This window comes from Aricia agestis, chromosome 10, assembly GCF_905147365.1.
Source record: "Aricia agestis chromosome 10, ilAriAges1.1, whole genome shotgun sequence".
NCBI classification, from domain to species: Eukaryota; Metazoa; Arthropoda; class Insecta; order Lepidoptera; family Lycaenidae; genus Aricia; species Aricia agestis.
Genome location: NC_056415.1, coordinates 6434366 through 6455450, shown reverse-complemented (window position 1 = coordinate 6455450; position 21085 = coordinate 6434366). Strand labels below are relative to the sequence as shown.

At 38.6% G+C, this 21085-nt stretch overlaps 1 protein-coding gene across 1 annotated transcript in view; it reads right to left on the bottom strand.

Moving 5' to 3' along the window:
• The window catches only part of LOC121731377, a 70204-nt gene that overhangs the window by 32103 nt on the left and 17016 nt on the right, over positions 1 to 21085 (bottom strand). Inside the window, exon 2 of the mRNA XM_042120782.1 lies at positions 2732 to 2936. Coding sequence (XP_041976716.1) covers positions 2732 to 2783 — 52 coding nt within the window. The 5' untranslated portion in view covers positions 2784 to 2936. The remainder of the gene's footprint in view (positions 1 to 2731; positions 2937 to 21085) is intronic.

Below are 21085 nucleotides of genomic sequence, written 5' to 3'. Positions count from 1 at the left end.
ACCACATTGAGTCTATGATATTCGGAGGTTAATAGGTGTAAGTTTTTCAAATTAAAGTGGTTTAATAATACGTACGATAGGAAGTTGATTAAGTTTTGCTTTTGTTAAAATTTTACTCTTGAGATACTTTTTGAATCTAATTTAGTCGAAGTTCAAACGGTATCAAAATCTATCTATACATATAATAAAACTGTAGAAATGACAATTCTGTACATAAAAGATATCCAAAAAATAAAAAGCGGGGGCTGTTACTACATCGCTATAGAAGCCAAAACTGTGGTTAGTTTTTTGTCTGTATGTCTGTCTGTCTGTCTGTCTGTCTGTATGTTTGTTCCAGCATCACACGAAAACTACCGATCCGATTTGAATGCGGTTTTCGCAGATATATTTGTCTTCTCCCAACTTAACATCTGGTGTACAAAATTTTTCCCCCCACCTCTCCAAGGGGTCAAAAGTGGGGGTAAGATTTTGTACCAAACTTTTTTCTTTAACACGAAAACTACTGATCCAATTTGAATACGGTTTTCGCAGATATATTTATCTTCTTCCAACTTAACATCTGGTATATAAATTTTTCCCCCCTCACCCCTCTAAGGGGACCAAAGAGGGGGTCAAATTTTGTATCAAACTTTTTTCTTCAATGGACAAACTTCATATTATTAACTGTATTTTCCAATTAAACATCTGGTGTATAAAATTTTTCCCCCACCCCTTTAAGGGTGCCGAAGAGGGGGTCAGATATTGTATCAAACTTTTTTTTTAACATGAAAACTACTGATCCGATTTGAATATGGTTTTCGCAGATATATTTGTCTTCTTCCAACTTGATATCTGATGTATAAAATTTCCCCCCCCCCCACCCCTCAAACGGACCAAAGAGGGGGCGGATTTTGTATCAAATTTTTTTCTTAAATAAACTTACATCATATTATAAACTGTATTTTCCAATTTAATATCTGGTGTATAAAATGTTTCCCCTCACCCCTCTAAGGGGACAAAAGAGGGGGGCAAGATTTTGTATAAAACTTTTTTCTTTAACACGAAAAGTACTGATCCGATTTGAATACGGTTTTTACAGATATATATGCCTTATTCAAACTTAGCATCTGCGCCGCCCCAATCACCCCCCTCCCCCCCCCTCCACCTGGTAATGTTGCCAAGCAAAAACATGTTGCGTCGTTAGTGTTGAGTTTTAATTCTCCTTTAGGATCAAACAAAGTTATTTATTAAAAGTGAAATTAATCTAAGCAAAACTAAACATACAGTTTTTGAGTGTCGTTTGATTAACATGCGGGAGGCTTTGCCCCTGGCCGGTACTTGAGGGGCGGCTACGCCCCCCCAAACCCCAAACCCCCCCCCCCCCTCCTGGTAATGTTGCTAAGCAAAATAGTGTTGCGTCGTTAGTGTTGAGTTTTACTTCTCCTTCTTTAGAATCAAAGTAAGTTATTTATTAAAAGTGAAATTAATCTAACCAAAACTAAACATGCAGATTTTGCGTGTCGTTTGATTAACATGCGGGAGGCTTTGCCCCTGGCCGGTAGAATTATCCATTTCCGTTATTATACTATGGTAACGCCTACGAAGTCGCGGGAAACAGATATCCATACTAATATTATAAATGCGAAAGTGTATTTGTTTGTTTGTCCTTTTTCGCAGCCTAACGAAGCAACCAATTGACTTGATTTTTGGCATCGACTTAGTTGAAAGGATAGAGAGTAACATAGGCTACTTTTGGTCTTGGAAAAACATCATGTTTCTGAAGGAGATTTGCAAGAATATTCGTATTGTACACGATTTTCGAATTTCACGCGAGCGAAGCCGCGGGCAAAAGCTAGTTCATAATAATATTATTTAATATTAATAATATTTTTACTAGAAACACAATCACGCTCTGATATGCATGATATACTCCCTTCATCTGCCGGGTAAATCGAGGCGTTACCCTACTCACATTTCAAACACAGCAATATAAGTATTAATAACTGCCATTTTTTACTGAAATGGGTCACGACCCGTTGCTGGTCCCACTGCGTCTTATTATAGAGACTTGTGGAATAGTTTAAAACAGTACCCAGCCGACTTTGAGGCTTAGGGTCAATTTATAATAGCGCAGAGTCGAAGCGAAGCGATGCGAGTTCCCAAAAACTGAGCAATGAACACATAAAATTCTACCTTACATTACTTCTGCGAGGCCAATCAGCGTTGGTCGGGTGCATTTACGCGAATTCGCGCGCCTTTTAAATTCTCAGAAGTAATAAAGTGCGTTAACCCTTAGGCTGCAGTTCCACCAGAAATGTGCTGCGAGTAATTTGTTTTATCCATCTATTTACATATATTTGTTTCGAAGATCCAATAGTATCGCCGCGCTGAGCGATGTCATGGCAAGCTCACGTCAATGAAGCGATTCTATTGGTTCTCAAAACACATTCCTCGCAACACATCTCTGGTGGAAACGCAGCCTTATCCCGTGCAAGATGTACTAGTCCTGTATTTGAAAGAGTTTTATTTAATCCCTCAATTTTATTTTGTTTTCACATGCAATATTTAAAAAAACATTTTTTTAAATTTAAAAAGGTTTCCTGATGTTGATGAGGATTATTATCATGATATTATCATCATGTTATTAACAATGATGACTTCTAGCTTAACTTTTTTTGAAAAATAATGTACAAAGACATGCTATATTTTCTTCACGAAAACTTCAAATACATTTCGTATAAAATATACTCACATCCACTTAGCCACAATATGACAGCGACTTTTGATGCCATTCTGTTGTTCATATCACGCCAGCTTTAGACGGCTGCCGGGCGACAATATAACCTCCTCCATTTTAAAACCTAATTTGCGAATATGTCTGCCTGTCCTGTCATAGTGAGCACGAGTTACTGTTCCATTTGCCCGTATGACACAGCATTTTCTCCCCCAACTCGATCCTGCAACAAAAATATATTTAGATGTAGAGTTTAGTAATAATACCGCTGTTCTGATGTGAAACGTCCAATAGGATCAAATGGAGACGTCGCGTAGCGAATGCCTGAGTCATCCCAGTTTATTTGTATTAAAAACATGAAATAATGCAATACATTTTTGTTTCGCGCTAAAGCGCATATTTTCTGCCTTTTTATTTTGACGTCCATGACTTTACATAAAGTTTAAAAGATAATATTCAAGAAATAAACACATAATAAAAGAGTTATCGTTACCAGCGCAGCATTAAAAATAGCTCGGCAAATAAAAGTAACATAAGTAAACAAAAAACAAAGTTTCGCATTACGGAAATGCCAGCGAGCGAAAGAGGACAGAAGTCATTCGTCACCTTGACACGCATACGCTGTCGACACATTATCAACTAGTGATACATCGCATGCTTGTTATTTCAACTTTAACCCACTAATTAGGTCAAACGATCCAACTAAGTTTTAATAAGAGTTAGTTGTCGATTTCCTAATAAAAAAAACATTTCCCGGAAAATCTTCGACGCTTCATGTTTATCTAGGTTACACTTAATTAAGTTACACTAGAGTGCAATGTGTCTCGGGGAGCAATAAAACTGAAAACGGAGCTCTTTTCATTAAAACATCGAAGGCGCCGGCGATTTACGGCTCCTCGAGGCGCTGCGACGTGCGTTTTGTTGTCTGAGATCGATTGGCAGGGAATGAAATACATTTAGCAATTGAATAGCGCCCCGCGCAATGTTTCAGCGAAAGCGACACTTTTTCAAGCGAACTCGACGACTAATGGCTTCACGCGTTGGGTCCCGACTTTCAATAATGGTGGCCTCGCCCGCCCCCGCCCACCGCCTCGCCGCTCGGGCTAATCTATCTGCTCCTTTTTTACGTAAGCGTTTTTCATTTTAGTGCTTTAAATTCTTGTAAGTGCTCCAATTTATGTTTGATTTACGTCTCGTTTTGTGTTTTTATTTTTTTGCTATCTAATTCGCGTTCGTTGCGCCCGAGTTTTACTGGCCACGCTTTTATTTCGCGATCGTTGAAGCTTTAAAAATCTCATAAAAGTAGTCGTTAGTCACCTTTTTATGGGACTTTTTAAGGGTGTTATATTTTGTTGTAACGAGTTTTTTAATGTTTTAATTTGCTAATGCGATTTACCTTTACATAAAGCATTCACGTAAAGTATTGCTGCATGTTAATACAATGTGATTGTTAAATTAATTTTGCACCTTACCTAATTCAAAATAATGGCGTTCAAGACGTTGAAATACAGATGAAAATAAGAAGAAGGCTAATGTGACCACATAAAACAGAATTAGCCCAACTTAAATACCGCACTTAAAGTTTACGACTACGTTAGTGCCGTGCCAGTGCGGATTTTTACTAGCCTTAAATTGTTGCTTTGGTTCTTACAATTTGTGCTTTAAACTTAATTAGGATATATGAGGCAGAAATTTAATTTAGTTCAAAGAAGAGGTATAAAATATTTCGGCAGGCCATTTTATAACGTTATTTTCTAAGCAGGCAACTTGAGCCGATTCTTGCTTGTAAGTTAACTCTGTATATTAAAATAGCAGGCAGGCTAGAACGCCTTTACATTAATAAATGCGAGGAACGAGAGTGACAACATCACATTAACCAAGGGTTAACTTACACGTAAGTGAGCGTAAGAGTTAACGATACAAATCGAAAACCACCTTATCATCATTTTTTACCTATCCACAACTTTATAGAAGTGATGTCACCCTACACAAAAAATGAATGTAGGATGGGTCCGCATGATAAAATTACAAGTCCCATACGTGACGCGACACGTGACTTGTCAAAATTAAACGAAGTACCTGTGCCCTTTTCGGGATGAAATGCTAAACCCTACACCTTATTAGTCATTCATACTTCATATTTGGGATGTAATTCTCGTACCTTTTGAGTCTGTGTAGACTGTAGACGCGGCCTATCATATTCATAAGAAAGAAGAAAAATATGTGATTATGTAAAAATGTATAATTACCTATGTATACCTAAGTAGAATTGTACTTTATTTGTTATGTAAGTATATCATTTTGTTACTGCTATCAGTTGAAATTAATAAAATAAAAAGTATTTGGTTAATATCGGCTCTTTTCACATGCATCCGGATGTCGTCTAAACGGCCCGGCGCCGCGCCGTGCCGTGCTAAGCTATGACCGCAACCGTATGCATGTGAAAAGAGCCTAAGTCTTTTTAGGGTTCTGTGGGTAAAACGGGACCCTATTACTGAGACTTCGTTGTGTTGTCGACAATAGGTAGGCACTAAAATAAAATAAAAAATTGAGGGGGACTTCCATACAAGGGACACGATTTTCTCTATTTTTGCTTTTTATTGGTAAGAAACCCTTCGTGCACGAGTCCAACTCGCACTTGGTCGACTTTTTAACGTCACTAAATTAAGATATACTTATTAATGAAGAAGTTCTGTAATTCAATAGACAGAATTACCGTAAAAAAAGACGTAAATAACTATAAAAACATTCAGGTAAGGGCGAATTCGCTATCAATTGTGCTAAGTACAGCCGTAACAAAGGATCCGGTATTTCAGAAACTTCTAATAGCTAAAGTTGAAGCAATGACGCTAAGGGGAATATAGTGATATTGATATTGAGTACATCGTATTTACAGTAGGTACGTAACGACCCACGTTATGTTTTAACGTACTTGTTGGAACGAAGTTCCTTATCGCGCGTTCGGTGTAAAGGCTAGACAGGCTAGACAGAACGATATTTGACCTCGATACTTTTTTATTAGTACCTGCATGGTAGGGGCAGAGGGCGTTGATAGTATTCCTGTGCGTCAACAAGATGGCGTTTTTTGAGAATAAACTAACGCGTTCCTGGGTGTCAATAGATGAGTTTTTTTTTAAATAAATTTTAAATGTGTGTATACAGGTTTTTTTTAACATAAAAAATAACTTCGTTCCATTCGGGTGTCCCTTGACACGTTGTTATGTGAAATCAAACATCAACATTAGCGGTCCCCTGACACACCTTGACAACAATTATGGACTAAAAAATCACTTTATACTTAGGAATTATTTAAACTTAAAGTCAGTAAAATATATGATTTCATTCCTTTTTAAAGTTGTTTGGCGGGGTTTTTTTTAAATTTCTTAATTTAATTTTATTTCATGCTTTTTTAATTTTATTTCATGCTTTTTAAACCTGTGTTGGTTGTAGTGCAGAATAATTCCTGAACAGGATCATAATATTATATCCCAATGAATACCATCTAGGAATGTCCTTTTCGATGAGGCCGTCAATATGAGTCCAAACATGAAACCTCCACTTTGGGTTCATATGGAGCTCGGCTCCTATAGAATCCAGGTGATGCTGCAGCAGCAGCATGCAAAAATTTATTGGTTATCTACGCCTTACTTGTTTTCGCAATTAAAATTTAGTTGTCGCAATTAAAATGAGCCCAAACACAAAACCATTGCTCTAAGTTGGTGAGGAGTTGGGTATCCTATTGCTTATCAGGTGATGCTGCAGCACCAGGTCAAATTTCCGTTAATGTGTAAATATTCATAAATGTCACGAACTAGATGTTGTTGAATGCAATAAGGTCCACCAAACGACTGCAAGTTGCTAATCGGCCCTTCGCGAACCAGATTTTTCAGCACGGAGCAGGCCGATGATGATGAACTATAGCTAAGAACACTCTCAATTAAATCAGGTTTCAAACAAAAAAAATTAGATCAAAATCGGTCCACCCGTTTGGATGCTACGATGCCACAGACAGACAGACAGACAGACAGACAGACCGACAGACAGACACGTCAAACTTATAACACCCCTCTTTTTTGTCGGGGGTTAAAAAAAATTATGCCACAGATCCATACAAAGTTACCCAATGCCCTTTATAACCGAGAGCGCTATGGGCCATAAGGCTTGTATGAAAAATGCTGCTCGTCCCGTTGCACTACCTCACGATGTGCGCGTAACCTTTTTTATAAAATAAGGGGACCATCGAGTAAACGGGTCGCCTGATAGAAAGCAATTACCGTCGCCCATGGACACTTGAAACATTAGAAGAGCTGCAGGTGCGTTGCGGCCTTTTAAGATACGCTCTCTTCTTGAAGGTTTGCAGGTCGTGTTGGTCCGGAAATACTGTTGGTGACAGTTCGCTCCAGAGTTTTACAGTACGCAGCAGAAAGTTACGCAAAAAACGCACGGTGGAAGACTCACTCATCAAGGGGATGAGGATGGTAAATTTTTCGCGTCGAATGATGGCGAAAAATTGTTGGAGGTATGATTCCGAATAATAGGCTGGATGACTATTTTTTTTTCTTATTTGTAATTAAAAGACTGAAAGAATGACTCTGATAGCTTAAAAATTCACCAAGATATGACAATTCAAACATCTCATAAAATAGACCTGCCCGAAACGCTCCATACAAAGTGCTACGAAAGACTGACGTCACTCTTTCGTAGTTTGTATCATTGTTCGATAGGTATATTAAATATTGCGTTTATGAAAGTGGTTTCATAATAAAAGTTGCTTTAAAAAGCATAAGTTATCGATTGGTATACAAATATTAAGAAATTTCATTGAAAAAAATCGACTTGATAATCTAACTTTGAAGGCGCATAACAAAAAAATAAATAAAAATGCTATCGAGCTGTAATTTTGGGAACACTTATTTTTCACCGTGATTTCTTTATTTTATTAACAAAATTCGCTAATCTTTGACCTTGTCATCATCCCTATTCCTTAGAGCATTTCCTTATTGCACCAAGACGACATCGAAACTCAATCGAAGCTAATGGGCGCGCGGGCGTAGATCAGCGGCAGGGAAGTGCAAGATGCAATCAAACAAGCCGGGTTGTTCGGTAAACTCTTACCTAATTACTAAATCTAAGTTTCCAATTAAGTATATTAAGGCTCTTTGAGTAATGTTAGTTTCAAAGAAAACTTGTGTTTGGTTTAATTAGAACCTGGATGTGGAGCGATCCATTATCATCATCAGATACAATATATTTCCCGCTCGCTTTCTCTTCATTAGTAATTATCATCATCATCATCATATCAGCTTCATTCGTCCACTGATGGACATAGGCCTCTCTTCATTTATACTCTAATCATAATATTATAATTACTTCATTGTAGGGTAACATTGTTAAATTGTTTTGAATTTTTTTTTTTTATCTATGCTTTTAATAGGTCAAGAACATAACATTATATCAAATTACAGACTTAATATAAGGTTACCCCTTACCTAAGGCTAATTCTTAGGTTGTTCAATCTTAACCTGCTATAATTCTATTTTCAAATCATTATGCTAAATACTCACATACAGTTCCGCTTGATCGAGCAATCACGTAGACTAAAAGTTAAAACTTAAAACCCACGGCTTGGGCTTTCGTCCACACATTCAGCATTGCTCGATAGTTTTACTCCAAATCGAAGGAAATTAGATAATATATTAATTAATTCTATCATGCCGGCTCGATGCTAGCATTCGAGCTGGCTCGATGCGAACCTTCGAGCTGTGAGTTTTGTGGTCCACGCTGCGGTTTTTGCTCGATTTGGAGTAAAACTATCGAGTAAAATCGTATATGAGTACTTAGCATTAGATTTAACGTAGTCATTTTGTGAGGTATTAATAACATCGCATATCGACCAAAGGCTTTAGACTGATTTGGGCGTAAATATTGAATTTGTGTGGCTCTAAAAGGTGAGTGACTCAACAACCTCAGTGGGAGCCATCAATCTTCTTAGACTTATACCCCCGACGGAGTTGCAAAGACTTTTTATGACGCTAACTAAAAATAACTTTAGAACTTTTGCGGACGCGTTATTTTAAGTTGGGTGTATAACGACCATGTTTTTAGATTGTAAAAGAAATATTTGTAGTCTTAGCCCTTGTAGCTTGTTCACAGAAAAGAGGTAAAGATTATCTCGCGGTAAGCAAAGATATTAAAGGGAGAATTCACCAATCACACTTAAAACTTTGTTTTAAAAAACTTAGTCTCATAAATCTAGAATTACAGTTTGAATTTTACAATCTTTTTTGAATCGCGATTAATAAATCTAAGTTGACATGACGTCACGCGATTATTTTACATGTTTTCATCATTTTGGAGCCGTGTCACGTTATTTTATCAACAAATTAGCAAAAAACGTTACATAAATTAACCAAACGCATCTGTCAAACTGTCTTGACAATTTTGTCCTTATTTTTCGATGATATGACTTGAACGGGTTGAAGTTTAATCTCGAACATTGGGCGTTCAAAAGATAAAACTCTGATTTGCTGTGAACGCGTTAAGTAATAAGTTCGAAGATGGCGCGATCGACACGTATTTTTGTTTACTCTCTGAAATTAATTCGTTTTTGGAAGTTTTAATAGTTTTTGTTGACATAATTGTTGTTAAAAGACTTAATTAGTACCCATTTCAATTAGTGACTGTGTTTAAATAACTCTAATTAGTGTATTTTAGTGAGAAACAATAGAAAATAGTTTTAAAAGTGAGAAAGTTAGAGTGTTCAAGGGAACGCGTAAGTTCGCTCGGTGTAGCCCTGTATTTTTTGCTGACATTTTTTATACGGCCATCACGCCACAACATCTGGCCACCATCTTGCAAATAATTGAGCTTTTAAACAAGGCTAATGTTGAAATCTCTAAAAGCGCAGCGTAAAACGCATATTAATCTAAAATGAATTGCGTAATTTGCTGCAGGAAAATTGAGATGGGCGATAGACTGAAATGTACTGGATGTAATAATAGATTCCACTATGGATGCGTTAATATCACCTCGGCTGCTTTCAGGGAGGGACAAGTAGAAATAAGGAAAAAATTTAAATGTGATGCCTGCCTGAATGTTACCCAGCGCATACGAGTTACTGACGACACTCCTGTACGTGGTGTTCGATCTGATTGTAAGGAAACTTTTAACCAATCGTTCGACGAAGTGATTTCCAAAGGAAACATGGGCTTAAAGGTTGTTTCAATTGCCGATGAAATAGTCTCCAAAGTCAACAGCGTAATCACAGCTAGACTCAGTGCATTTGAAACCAAAATACTAGATGAAATTAAGTCTGCCATGACAGTATTAGCGCTTGAGAATAGCAAACTTAGGCAGGAACTAAATGAGTCGGAGGAAAAACGTTTCGCTTATGAAAAGGAAATTTCTCTATTAAAAACGGAGAAGTTGAAACAGAAGGATGGACAGCAACTTTCACTTTGTGTCGCTGGACCATCGCAACCTACAACCAAAGCCGGTCCCGGCACTGGCCGCGCCACCGGAAGTGCCATGCACGAACAACGTACGCCGCAGTCACGGGCGCCCGCGCCGGTGCCGCCACCAGCGCACGCGCCTCCAGTGTCCGCATCGGCGGCGTCTGCGTCGTCGGTGTCCGTGCCGCCAGTGCCCGCGCCGCCGGTGCCCGCGCCGCCGGTTCCCGCACCACCGGTGCCTGCACCGCCGGTGCCCGCGCCGCCAGTGCTCGCGACGCCGGTGCTCGCGCATTCACAACCCTATGTTAGATCCTATGCAGCTGTGGCCAGAAATATTGAAGACGGTGATGGTAATTGGATACACGTTAGAAATCGTAAACGTGCAAATCCGATAAAAAGAGGCGGCAATACGTCTACAGTTTCCCTAAAAGCTGTCGAACGTAAGAAATTTCTGCATGTGTGGAGACTAGATAAGAGCACAAGCGAAAAAAATTTAAGAGATTACATAGAAAATATACTCGGTAAGGACTGTGACATCAATATTGAAATACTTAAACCTAAAACGGAACGGGAGTATGCTTTAAGGTCGGTATTACAGAAAGTAATTTTGAGAAGTTATGTGAACCGGATGTGTGGCCTCTTAACGTAGAATATAGCGAATGGATTTGGTTTCGCCGCTCAACTAAACCAGCCCAGCTGCAAACCGAATAAACATCTCAACATTTTATATCAAAATGTCAGAGGGCTGCGTACCAAGACTACGCAATTCCTGTCATTTTTGGAGTCGTCGGGCGCAGATTTATTTGTGATAACAGAGACAGGGTTAAACAGTGCAATAGAAAACGCAGAATTTTCACTTCCCGGTTACCGCGTCCTGAGGTGCGATAGGGCAGATGGGCGGAAACACGGTGGCGTACTTTTAGTTGCTAAGCCGCGCTACGAGCTACGCCAGGTGATGGTGACCGATGTTGATGTTGACGCTCATAGCTTTGAAGTTATTTGTGCCACAGTTCATACCCAAAATAGATTTTTATTTACCTGTTGTGCAGTTTATATTCCGCCTCATACTGATGAGAGCGAGTACATGGTAATGTTTAGTGTATTAGAAAAAATATGTATAAAATATGGTAAAAATTTCGTTATAATAGGCGATTTTAACTTGCTTTCGTGTAATATAAATGTAAGTAACTACTATGAATACTTTATGGCCTTTGGTGAATTCATTCAATATAACGCGGTGCCGAACTGCAACGATCGTCAACTGGACCTGGTACTGAGCGCGTTCGACGGCGTCTCCGTGAGCGCGGCGGACGAGGGGCTGGAGCCCGTGGACGCGTATCACCCGCCGCTCGCAGTGCGCCTCGAGCTAGGCGGCCACGCGCCGCCCCCCGAGCCTGCGCCCCCGCCGCCATCACGCTCTCAGATAGCAGCGGAAAGTAAGCGTTGGAACTTTAACAAAGCAGACTTTTTTCGATTATATAATTTACTAAATGAAATAGACTGGTCCGAAATGTACAATTTAAGCGATCCTAATGTTGCGTTAAATCTTTTCTATGACAAAATTTATGAAGTTTTTGACGTGTGTGTTCCACAGAAAAAATGCTATTTAGATTCTAGAAAGTATCCCCCTTGGTACACTGCTGATATTATCAAAGATGTTAAACAGAAGTACGAATTACACAAAAAATACAAATCGAGTAAATCGCCTGCAGACTACTCGGCTTTCTCTCAGTGTAGGGCGAGAGTAAAAATCGAGACGGCTCGAGCTCATGATCGGTATTGCGAAAGGATACAAAGCCATCTGGCGGCGGATCCGCGGGCCTTTTGGAGTTACGTGAAATCCAGGAAAAGCAATTCGAGAACAAATAAGTTAGTAAGAAATGGTCGGCAATTGACCGAGCTCGAAGCCGCGAATGAGTTCGCTCGATATTTTTACTCTGTATACAATCCGGAGCCGCCGGAGCTGAGCGTGGGGGCGGCGAGCGCAGCGGTGTCGTCGGCGCCGGGCGCGCACGTGCAAATCACGCGGCTAAGCCCTGGCGACGTACGCCGCGCGCTCGACCGCCTGCCGCCCAAGCGGTCGGCGGGTCCAGATGGTATACCAGCATATATTTTCAAGGACTGCAGTAGAGTATTAGTTGAGCCTTTGACACACTTGTTTAATACGTGTATAGAAACCGCGCAGTTTCCCGAGCGCTGGAAGCTATCGCGTGTTGTGCCGGTACCGAAAGGCCGGGGTGGCCCGGAACCCAGCGATTATAGGCCAGTGGCGATCCTCTGTACTCCAGCTAAGGTTTTTGAGTCGGCCATTCATCGTGACCTGTATACTCAGGTTTGTAGCCAGTTGAATGACGCTCAGCATGGTTTTCGTCCTGCGCGAGGAACGACAGGAAACTTACTGGACTTAATGACGCATCTAGTACCTGCTGTAGACGCTGGTGAACAGGTAGATGTGGCATACTTTGATTTTAGAAAGGCATTCGACACAGTCGACAATGACATTCTCTTGTCAAAATTGGCTGAAGCAGGTTGTGCCCCGCATACCCTGGCTTTCTTTGCTAACTATCTGCGGGATAGATGCCAGTATGTGGATTGTGGCGGATGCTTTTCTGAATCGTATTTCACGAGATCTGGAGTGAGTCAGGGCAGCAATTTAGGTCCTCTTCTGTTCATTTTGACTTTGAATGACCTACCTGAAGTTGTAAAAAAAACGATAGCCTTACTGTTTGCTGATGACCTTAAAATCATAATGAAAATAATAGAGGACGCTGATCACATAAAATTGCAGCAGGATATTGACAGGATTGTGAAGTGGTCCATAGACAATAAGCTGTACTTCAACACGACTAAGTGCTGCGTATTGTCGTTCAGCCGCGCTCGCTCACCTCGTCAGCATCAATACTGCATAGAGGGAACACCACTAAAACGTGTCACTGAAATTAAAGATTTAGGAGTCAGCTTCACATCCGATCTAAACTTTAAAAAACATGTAGTTGAAGTATGTAAAAAGGCTTACCGCAATTTAGGGTTTCTGCTACGGCAAGCGCATCACTTCTCTAACATCGCAGCTTTGAAAGCCCTCTATGAGGCTCTAGTGAAAAGCCACTTAGAAGGCAATGCCGTCATTTGGTCCCCGTACGAAGACAAGTACATTAAAATGCTAGACCGTATCCAGAACAAATTTGTGCGTTTCATATACCTCAAGAGGTACGGGGTTTACCCAGGTTACCCTTTACTGTATCCAACGCTATTTGTTCTGGGTATGGTCGGATATTACAAATTAGAAGCTAGGAGGGAAGTAGCTTTAGCTACTTATGTAGTTAAAGTTTTGCGCGGTGAAACGCACAATCCAGCTGTGCTGCAAGCAGCCAGACTGAGTGTGCCGTACGGGTACGCGGAGCGGCGGCGCCGACCGCCGCTACTGGAGGTGTCGCGCGCGCGCACCAACCTGCTGCGGATGGCCCCGCTCACGCGGGCGCTGCGGACGCTGAACACGGTCGCAAACACGGTCGATTTGTTTACGTGCTCATTGAATGAGTTCACCAAAGTCACATATTGTGTAGCAAGTAAGCTAGAATATAATTTTAAGTAAGTAATAGTAACGCTCTATTGTATTAGGTTTTAACCTGTAATGATAGTTGTGATTTGTAATAAATAAATAAAAATAAATAAATAAATAAATAAATAAAAGTTTATGTTGGTGAAATGCAATTCGCAAGGAATTGTGATTGATGGATTGAAACCTAATTGAATTGTGAATGAGTGATGTCATTTATAAACGCGTTTAATATAACCGGTAAAATATGGAATCCGTTTAGATCCGGTTCGAACGCGTTCCATTTCTTAGATGAAATCGCCCCTTAGAACATAAATATTTATACGTCTCAATTGGAATAACAAGATAATATAGTCCATACTAGCTGTCCTGGTGAACTTCGTGTCCCTTTAAAACTTTCCCTAGACTTCTACGAATATTTTAAGACTAAAATCAGCCAAATCCGTTCAGCCGTTTTCGAGTTTTAGCGTGACTAACACATTTGAAAAACCATTTTTTATATAAGACTAGCTGTCCTGGTGAATTTCGTGTCACTTTAAAACCTTCCCTGGACTTCTACGAATATTTTAAGACTAAAATCAGCCCAATCCGTTCAGTCGTTTTCGAGTTTTAGCGCGACTAACACATTTGAAAATCCATTTTTATATATAAGAAGACTAGCTGTTTCCCGCGACTTCGTCCGCGTGGACTTCAGTTTATAGCGCGCGATGTCAACAAAATTGGTGTCAAAAGCTTTTATAAAAAAACCCTGGTACCCCTTAAATCAATACAGCTGTGTAGTGTGCACACAATAAGTACTTTATTTTTTATATTAAACTTTATATTTTATGCCAAATTTCAAAGCATATTTAGCCCCCCAATTACACAACTTTACCCATAAACTATTTATCATTGATAGGTTTAGCCCCAATTTCACCAACGTCTGTTAGTGTTAACAGCTTGTTAAAATGTCCTGTCTTCTCTTTCATTCATATGAAAAACGAAACAGCTAACGTGATACTAATTCGACCATTAACTTTAACAGTCGTTGGTGAAATTTGGTCTTAAGGTTACGTCACTGCCTGCACAGATAAAGTATTGAGTTATTTAATACCGTAGAATAGATATAACAATCGAAAAAAATCGAGACTTAAATGTAAGATGATACCACCTCTTATAGAAAGACTTTTGAGCAAGCGTCAGCGCGATGTAGAAGACGCACGGCGCCATCTATTATGAATTTTTTGAACAAATTTACGACCCTTACAACCCTTTTTTCCAGTAAAAAAGTAGCTATGTCCTTTCTCAGGCTTTAGACTATCTGTATACAAAATTTCATTACAATCGGTTCGGTAGTTTTGGCGTTTGGCGTGAAAGCGAGACTGACAGACAGACAGAGATACTTTCGCATTTATAATATTAGTATAGATTATGTGCACACTGCACAGCTGTTTTTGGGTATTTTGATTAATTAAGGGCCGCGCTACACCGGAATGGCAGCGGCGAGGCGAGCACTTTCGCTGCCATTCCGGTGTAGCGCGGCCCTAAGAGGGGTACCACTTACCAGGGTTTTAAAAAGTTTTTAAATTTGACACAAATTTTGTTGACACCGCGCGCTATAAACTAAAGTCCACGCGGACGAAGTCGCGGGCAACAGCTAGTATATATATAATATTATTAAACATCATATTCTAACGTATTAAAAACTATAAACAAAAACATACTAACTAATAAGTATGATTAGTTCTATGTTACAATAAAGTAAAAAATAAAACGCCATCTGTTGAATCGTATTAGAACTAAAATGTTCATTCCATCGATATATTTCTGGATTTTTTATAATATTATACATAAAATATGTTTAAGATTTTTGAAATTTTATTTTAATACACATCCAAGACCCAGGAAAATTGAAAACTTTTTGTTCCGCCTGCGGGACTCGAACCCAGGACCCCCGGGATGAGCGCTGGCCACGCGCAATGCGAATTCATTTTCATCGAAATTTTCATGGAAATAAGATATTTTCCCACATCAAAATGTAGCCTATGTCCTTTCTCAGACTCTAGAATAACTGTATACAAAATTTTATTGCAATCGGTTCAGTAGTTTTGGCGTGAAAGCAAGACAGACAGACAGACAGACAGACAGAGATACTTTCGCATTTATAATATTAGTATAGTATGGATTATAATATTATTAAACATCATATTCTAACGTATTAAAAACTATAAACAAAAACATACTAACTAATAAGTATGATTAGTTCTATGTTACAATAAAGTAAAAAATAAAACGCCATCTGTTGAATCGTATTAGAACTAAAATGTTCATTCCATTGATATCTTTCTGGATTTTTTATAATATTATACATAAAATATTATTAAGATTTTTGAAATTTTATTTTAATACACATCCAAGACCCAGGAAAATTGAAAACTTTTTGTTCCGCCTGCGGGACTCGAACCCAGGACCCCCGGGATGAGCGCTGGCCACGCGCAATGCGAATTCATTTTCATCGAAATTTTCATGGAAATAAGATATTTTCCCACATCAAAATGTAGCCTATGTCCTTTCTCAGACTCTAGAATAACTGTATACAAAATTTCATTGCAATCGGTTCAGTAGTTTTGGCGTGAAAGCAAGACAGACAGACAGACAGACAGAGATACTTTCGCATTTATAATATTAGTATAGTATGGATTATAATATTATTAAACATCATATTCTAACGTATTAAAAACTATAAACAAAAACATACTAACTAATAAGTATGATTAGTTCTATGTTATAATAAAGTAAAAAATAAAACGCCATCTGTTGAATCGTATTAGAACTAAAATGTTCATTCCATTGATATATTTCTGGATTTTTTATAATATTATACATAAAATATGTTTAAGATTTTTGAAATTTTATTTTAATACACATCCAAGACCCAGGAAAATTGAAAACTTTTTGTTCCGCCTGCGGGACTCGAACCCAGGACCCCCGGGATGAGCGCTGGCCACGCGCAATGCGAATTCATTTTCATCGAAATTTTCATGGAAATAAGATATTTTCCCACATCAAAATGTAGCCTATGTCCTTTCTCAGACTCTAGAATAACTGTATACAAAATTTCATTGTAATCGGTTCAGTAGTTTTGGCGTGAAAGCAAGACAGACAGACAGACAGACAGACAGACAGACAGACAGACAGAGATACTTTCGCATTTATAATATTAGTATGGATAATGTTAAAATAACTAGCAAACAACACATTATTATTAATAAACAGACTGGTACGTATATACATACCCCCTTACTAATAAACGCTGCATAAGCTTTAAATAGTTATACAGGGTGTAACAAAAAATAGTGATAATACTTTAGGGTGTGTACGTGTTCCATGTAGAGAGTTCACTGTGAAAGTAGCAGCGCTGAAAGACCAACTTTTTTTTTCACTTTTGTATGGGGAAACTCGTGACGCTCGGGCCCTTGCTCATACAAAAGTGAAAAAAAAATTCGCCTTTCAGCGATGCTACTTTCACAGTGAACTCTCTACAAAGAATACGTATACACCCTAAAGTATTATCACTTATTTTTGTTACACACTGTAGAGTGTTTTGTCTTCTTCAATCCAATTAAAAATGTCACTTGTGTGAAAGGAACAAAACACTGTATAACTATTCAAAACTTATACAACGTTTATTAGTAAGGGGGATAATATATTATACACACTTTAAATGTAAAATATAAGGTCTAGAGTCTAGACATACCTAATATTGTACACCGCCGACATATAGAGTCATGATTCTTATTTCACTATTAGCTGTATCGTTGGAATAACGCAGACTGAACATTAATAAAATTATAATGAGACTGAAGTAGAGCAATATTAGTGGGTTTAAATTATAACTAATTATTAATTTAAAACGTATTTTAAATTCTGAAACCCACAACCTGAGCACTTTTGTGGTACACTTTACGGAAAAACTATCACGCCTGTTGACTTGTGCTTTAGCATAGTAACTTTTATTTATATGTAGATGTGTTATAATCAGTCTGTCAAGGTTTGATTACTTATATTAAAATAAAAAAATAAAACAACTACCTTAAAGATTATTACCACGCAGAAAAACGACGCGAGCCCTCACACAGCTCGGCTTTTATCTAGTATTTTATTATAGTCTTTTTTTTATAAAATAAGGGGGCAAACGAGCAAACGGGTCTCCTGATGGCAAGCAACTTCCGTCGCCCATGGACACTCGCAGCATCAGAAGAGCTGCAGGTGCGTTGCCGGCCTTTCAAGAGGGAATAGGGTAATAGGGAAGGGTAGGGATGGGAAGGGAAGGGAAGGGAATAGAGGAGGGTAGGGAAGGGAATGGGATTGGGCCTCCGGTAAACTCACTCACTCAGCGAAACACAGCGCAAGCGCTGTTTCGCGCCGGTTTTCTGTGAGAACGTGGTCTTTCTCCGGTCGAGCCGGCCCATTCGTGCCGAAGCATGGTTCTCCCACGTATGAACGTAAAAGTCTACTATTTCATACAGACAGGTCGAAACTCTTAAACAGTTGCGGCCGCACTCATAAAATATATTTAATGATGGTTGATGATTAAACTTCAATTTGCTCGCTGTTATGCATTAGTGTCCTAACCCACATTTTTTTTGTCGTTAAATTTTGAATGCAGTCTTGTTCTAAATCATCTAAAGAACATAACTGCATTCATGACTCAATACGTAATTTTTGTGTGGGTTAGTACACGAATGCTTAACAGCGTCCAATTTTAGTGAAGAGTTATGTATGAGGCTTGTGTCAAAATTTTGCAGTGGTACAAAAGTTTTACAGTGTGTAGTACAGACGATATAGAATAAAATTGTCCTACACCGCAGTTTAATCCAGAGTATCAAGCGCCATTTTTTACGTACCAGATAAAGGTAAGTCATTGTACAAAACTATTGGAAATTAAACAATATAATCAAATAATGAAAATAATAAAATATATTTTATGTAACCACAAGATGATCATTTCAGAAGATAGAAGAATAAATATAACACTTTCAAATGAAGGATTCTATGCACAATAAAATAGAATGTCATATTTATTGAAAATTTGAAATCCATATTATCGGAAAATATAATATTACGGTCCATTTAAGTGTGAACAAAGCCCGTGATCGACGCGCGAGTTAGTCGCCCGTGAAATTACATGAATATCAAACAACGGTCTTCTACGACGCTTTTTTTCCTTTCATAGTACAAGAACTGAAGTCTGAGGATCATTCGTTATCTTTTTATGTAAAAAGCGAAGCTGACTAATAGATAAACGTACGCACTAATAGGATATATTACTGTAATATTTTCATGCTAGATGGTAGCAGCAGCATAAACAGTAAACAAAAGGTTTTGTTCGACGTTTAACAACGTTATTGACATATTCAGCTGATTAACGCCTCCGTGGTCTAGTGGTATAGAGCGCGGCTCTTGACCGGAGGTCGTGGGCTCGATTCCCGCGTTTTTTTATTATTATATTAAATTGGGGCCGTCTATGGACTGTTCGTCCATATCCTTTTTTTGTTATTTTATTATTTAGATTTTTCGCACCAAGGATAATTGAAATAATATTATAAATTTTAATTAATTGTAGTCTATCACGCCATGGACACTTTTTTTTTAATATGCAGGCTGATCACCTGATTGTCTGACAAGTAAGATGATCCATGCGTCGGATGGGCATGTAAAAAGTCGGTCCTGCGCCTGATCTCTCGCCAGTCGTGTCGGTCGTCCGTCCCACTGGGTAATGAGAGTAAAGAAATAGAGAGTGCTCTTGTGTTATGCGCACACACTTGGGCACTATAAAAATTACTCCTGCGTAGCTGGCCTGGTTTCAATGAAACCGGCCACCGTCACCGAAACCGGTGTGGGAGCTATTATTATTCAGCTGATGTCATGTGCAACATCGTTTTGGTCGGATTATATTACTGCGTGTGCTAGTAGCGGCCTCTTACACACTGCGACTTTTAACAGCGATGCAGTCGCACGTTGACACCAGCAATTTTCGTATCGATGATGTCGTGCGTTAGTATCGATACAGTTGCGCGTTAGCATCGATACACACGCACGACACAATCGATTTTTGGATTGATTTTGCTTCTGCATCGCGACAGCATCGCTACTGTATCGCGACTGTATCGATGCTTAAGCAGCGCAAGTGTGTAAAGGTGGACCATTTGCGACTGCATCGCTGATAAAAGTCGCAGTGTGTAAGGGGCCTTAAATATTATGTTTTAAACGTGTACCTCTGATGAAGTTGGTAACAGCTAGTAAGAAAGGAATTTGTAGAACCCCAAAACCCTATATTGTTTAGTGGGGGATCAAAGCATTTTATGCCAGGGATAATATTTTAAACAAGTGAAAGAGCTAGTTGTATTATACAATTAATTTCAAAAAATTCTAGTTAAATGTTAGATTTTAAATTAAGGTTGTAATACCTCGATCGACAAAATAGATTTTCAATTATTGTTATGCGATAATGCGACAGCCGGGTGCCGCTTGAGGATTGAAGGGTTAAATTATAGTTATCATTTTACTTCAATTGGCTAAACGCCTGAATGTGACATGTACCATCGAGGAAGTTGATTTCTATGCAATTGACAGACCAACGTTATTTGGTCGAATATGTCAATTCAATGTTGATTGTGATCTGTCAGCAGTGCTGGGTTTGACGTAACGCAACCAAACTACTTAGGTCCCCGATTTGCATAGGAATCAACTTCTCTGATAGTACAAACTAGTGGTGGTCAATATAACGTATAGCTGAAAAAAGTAGCGCGCTATTTCTTCGCAACGAATAGCGCGCGCTATAAAACTATGCATAAGACGCTACGTTATAACGTACCGCGTTAAATGTAAAAAACCGTTGTAAAAAAAGATGTAAGTAAAATAATTTATAATAAGTACCAAAAAAAAACATTTAAATAATTTACAAAAAAAAGACTTGTATATAATTTTCATTTCAATTTCAATATACAGTACTTATATAATTATATTGTACCATTAATATTTCATAAACATAATAAAATTAACCAAATAATGCCTTCTAACGATTATATTATTCTAAATTATCTAACAAACACGTTATATTATATTAGCTCACCCACTGCGTTATAATTATTGAAGACTTTACGAATCATCACTTTGTAACATAAAGAAAGAATTCGATAACGTCGGTAACTTTACAACGTGTTCAATCAATCGTTATAACGTAGCGTCAAAACTAGCGCGCTTGAAAAATGTAGCGTATTCCATCTAGCACGCTATGAAAATATAGCCGTTAGAAACACCACTAGTACAAAGTTACTTAATTTTTTACCTTTTGTTCTAAATATTTAGGATTGTTTGTTGTCA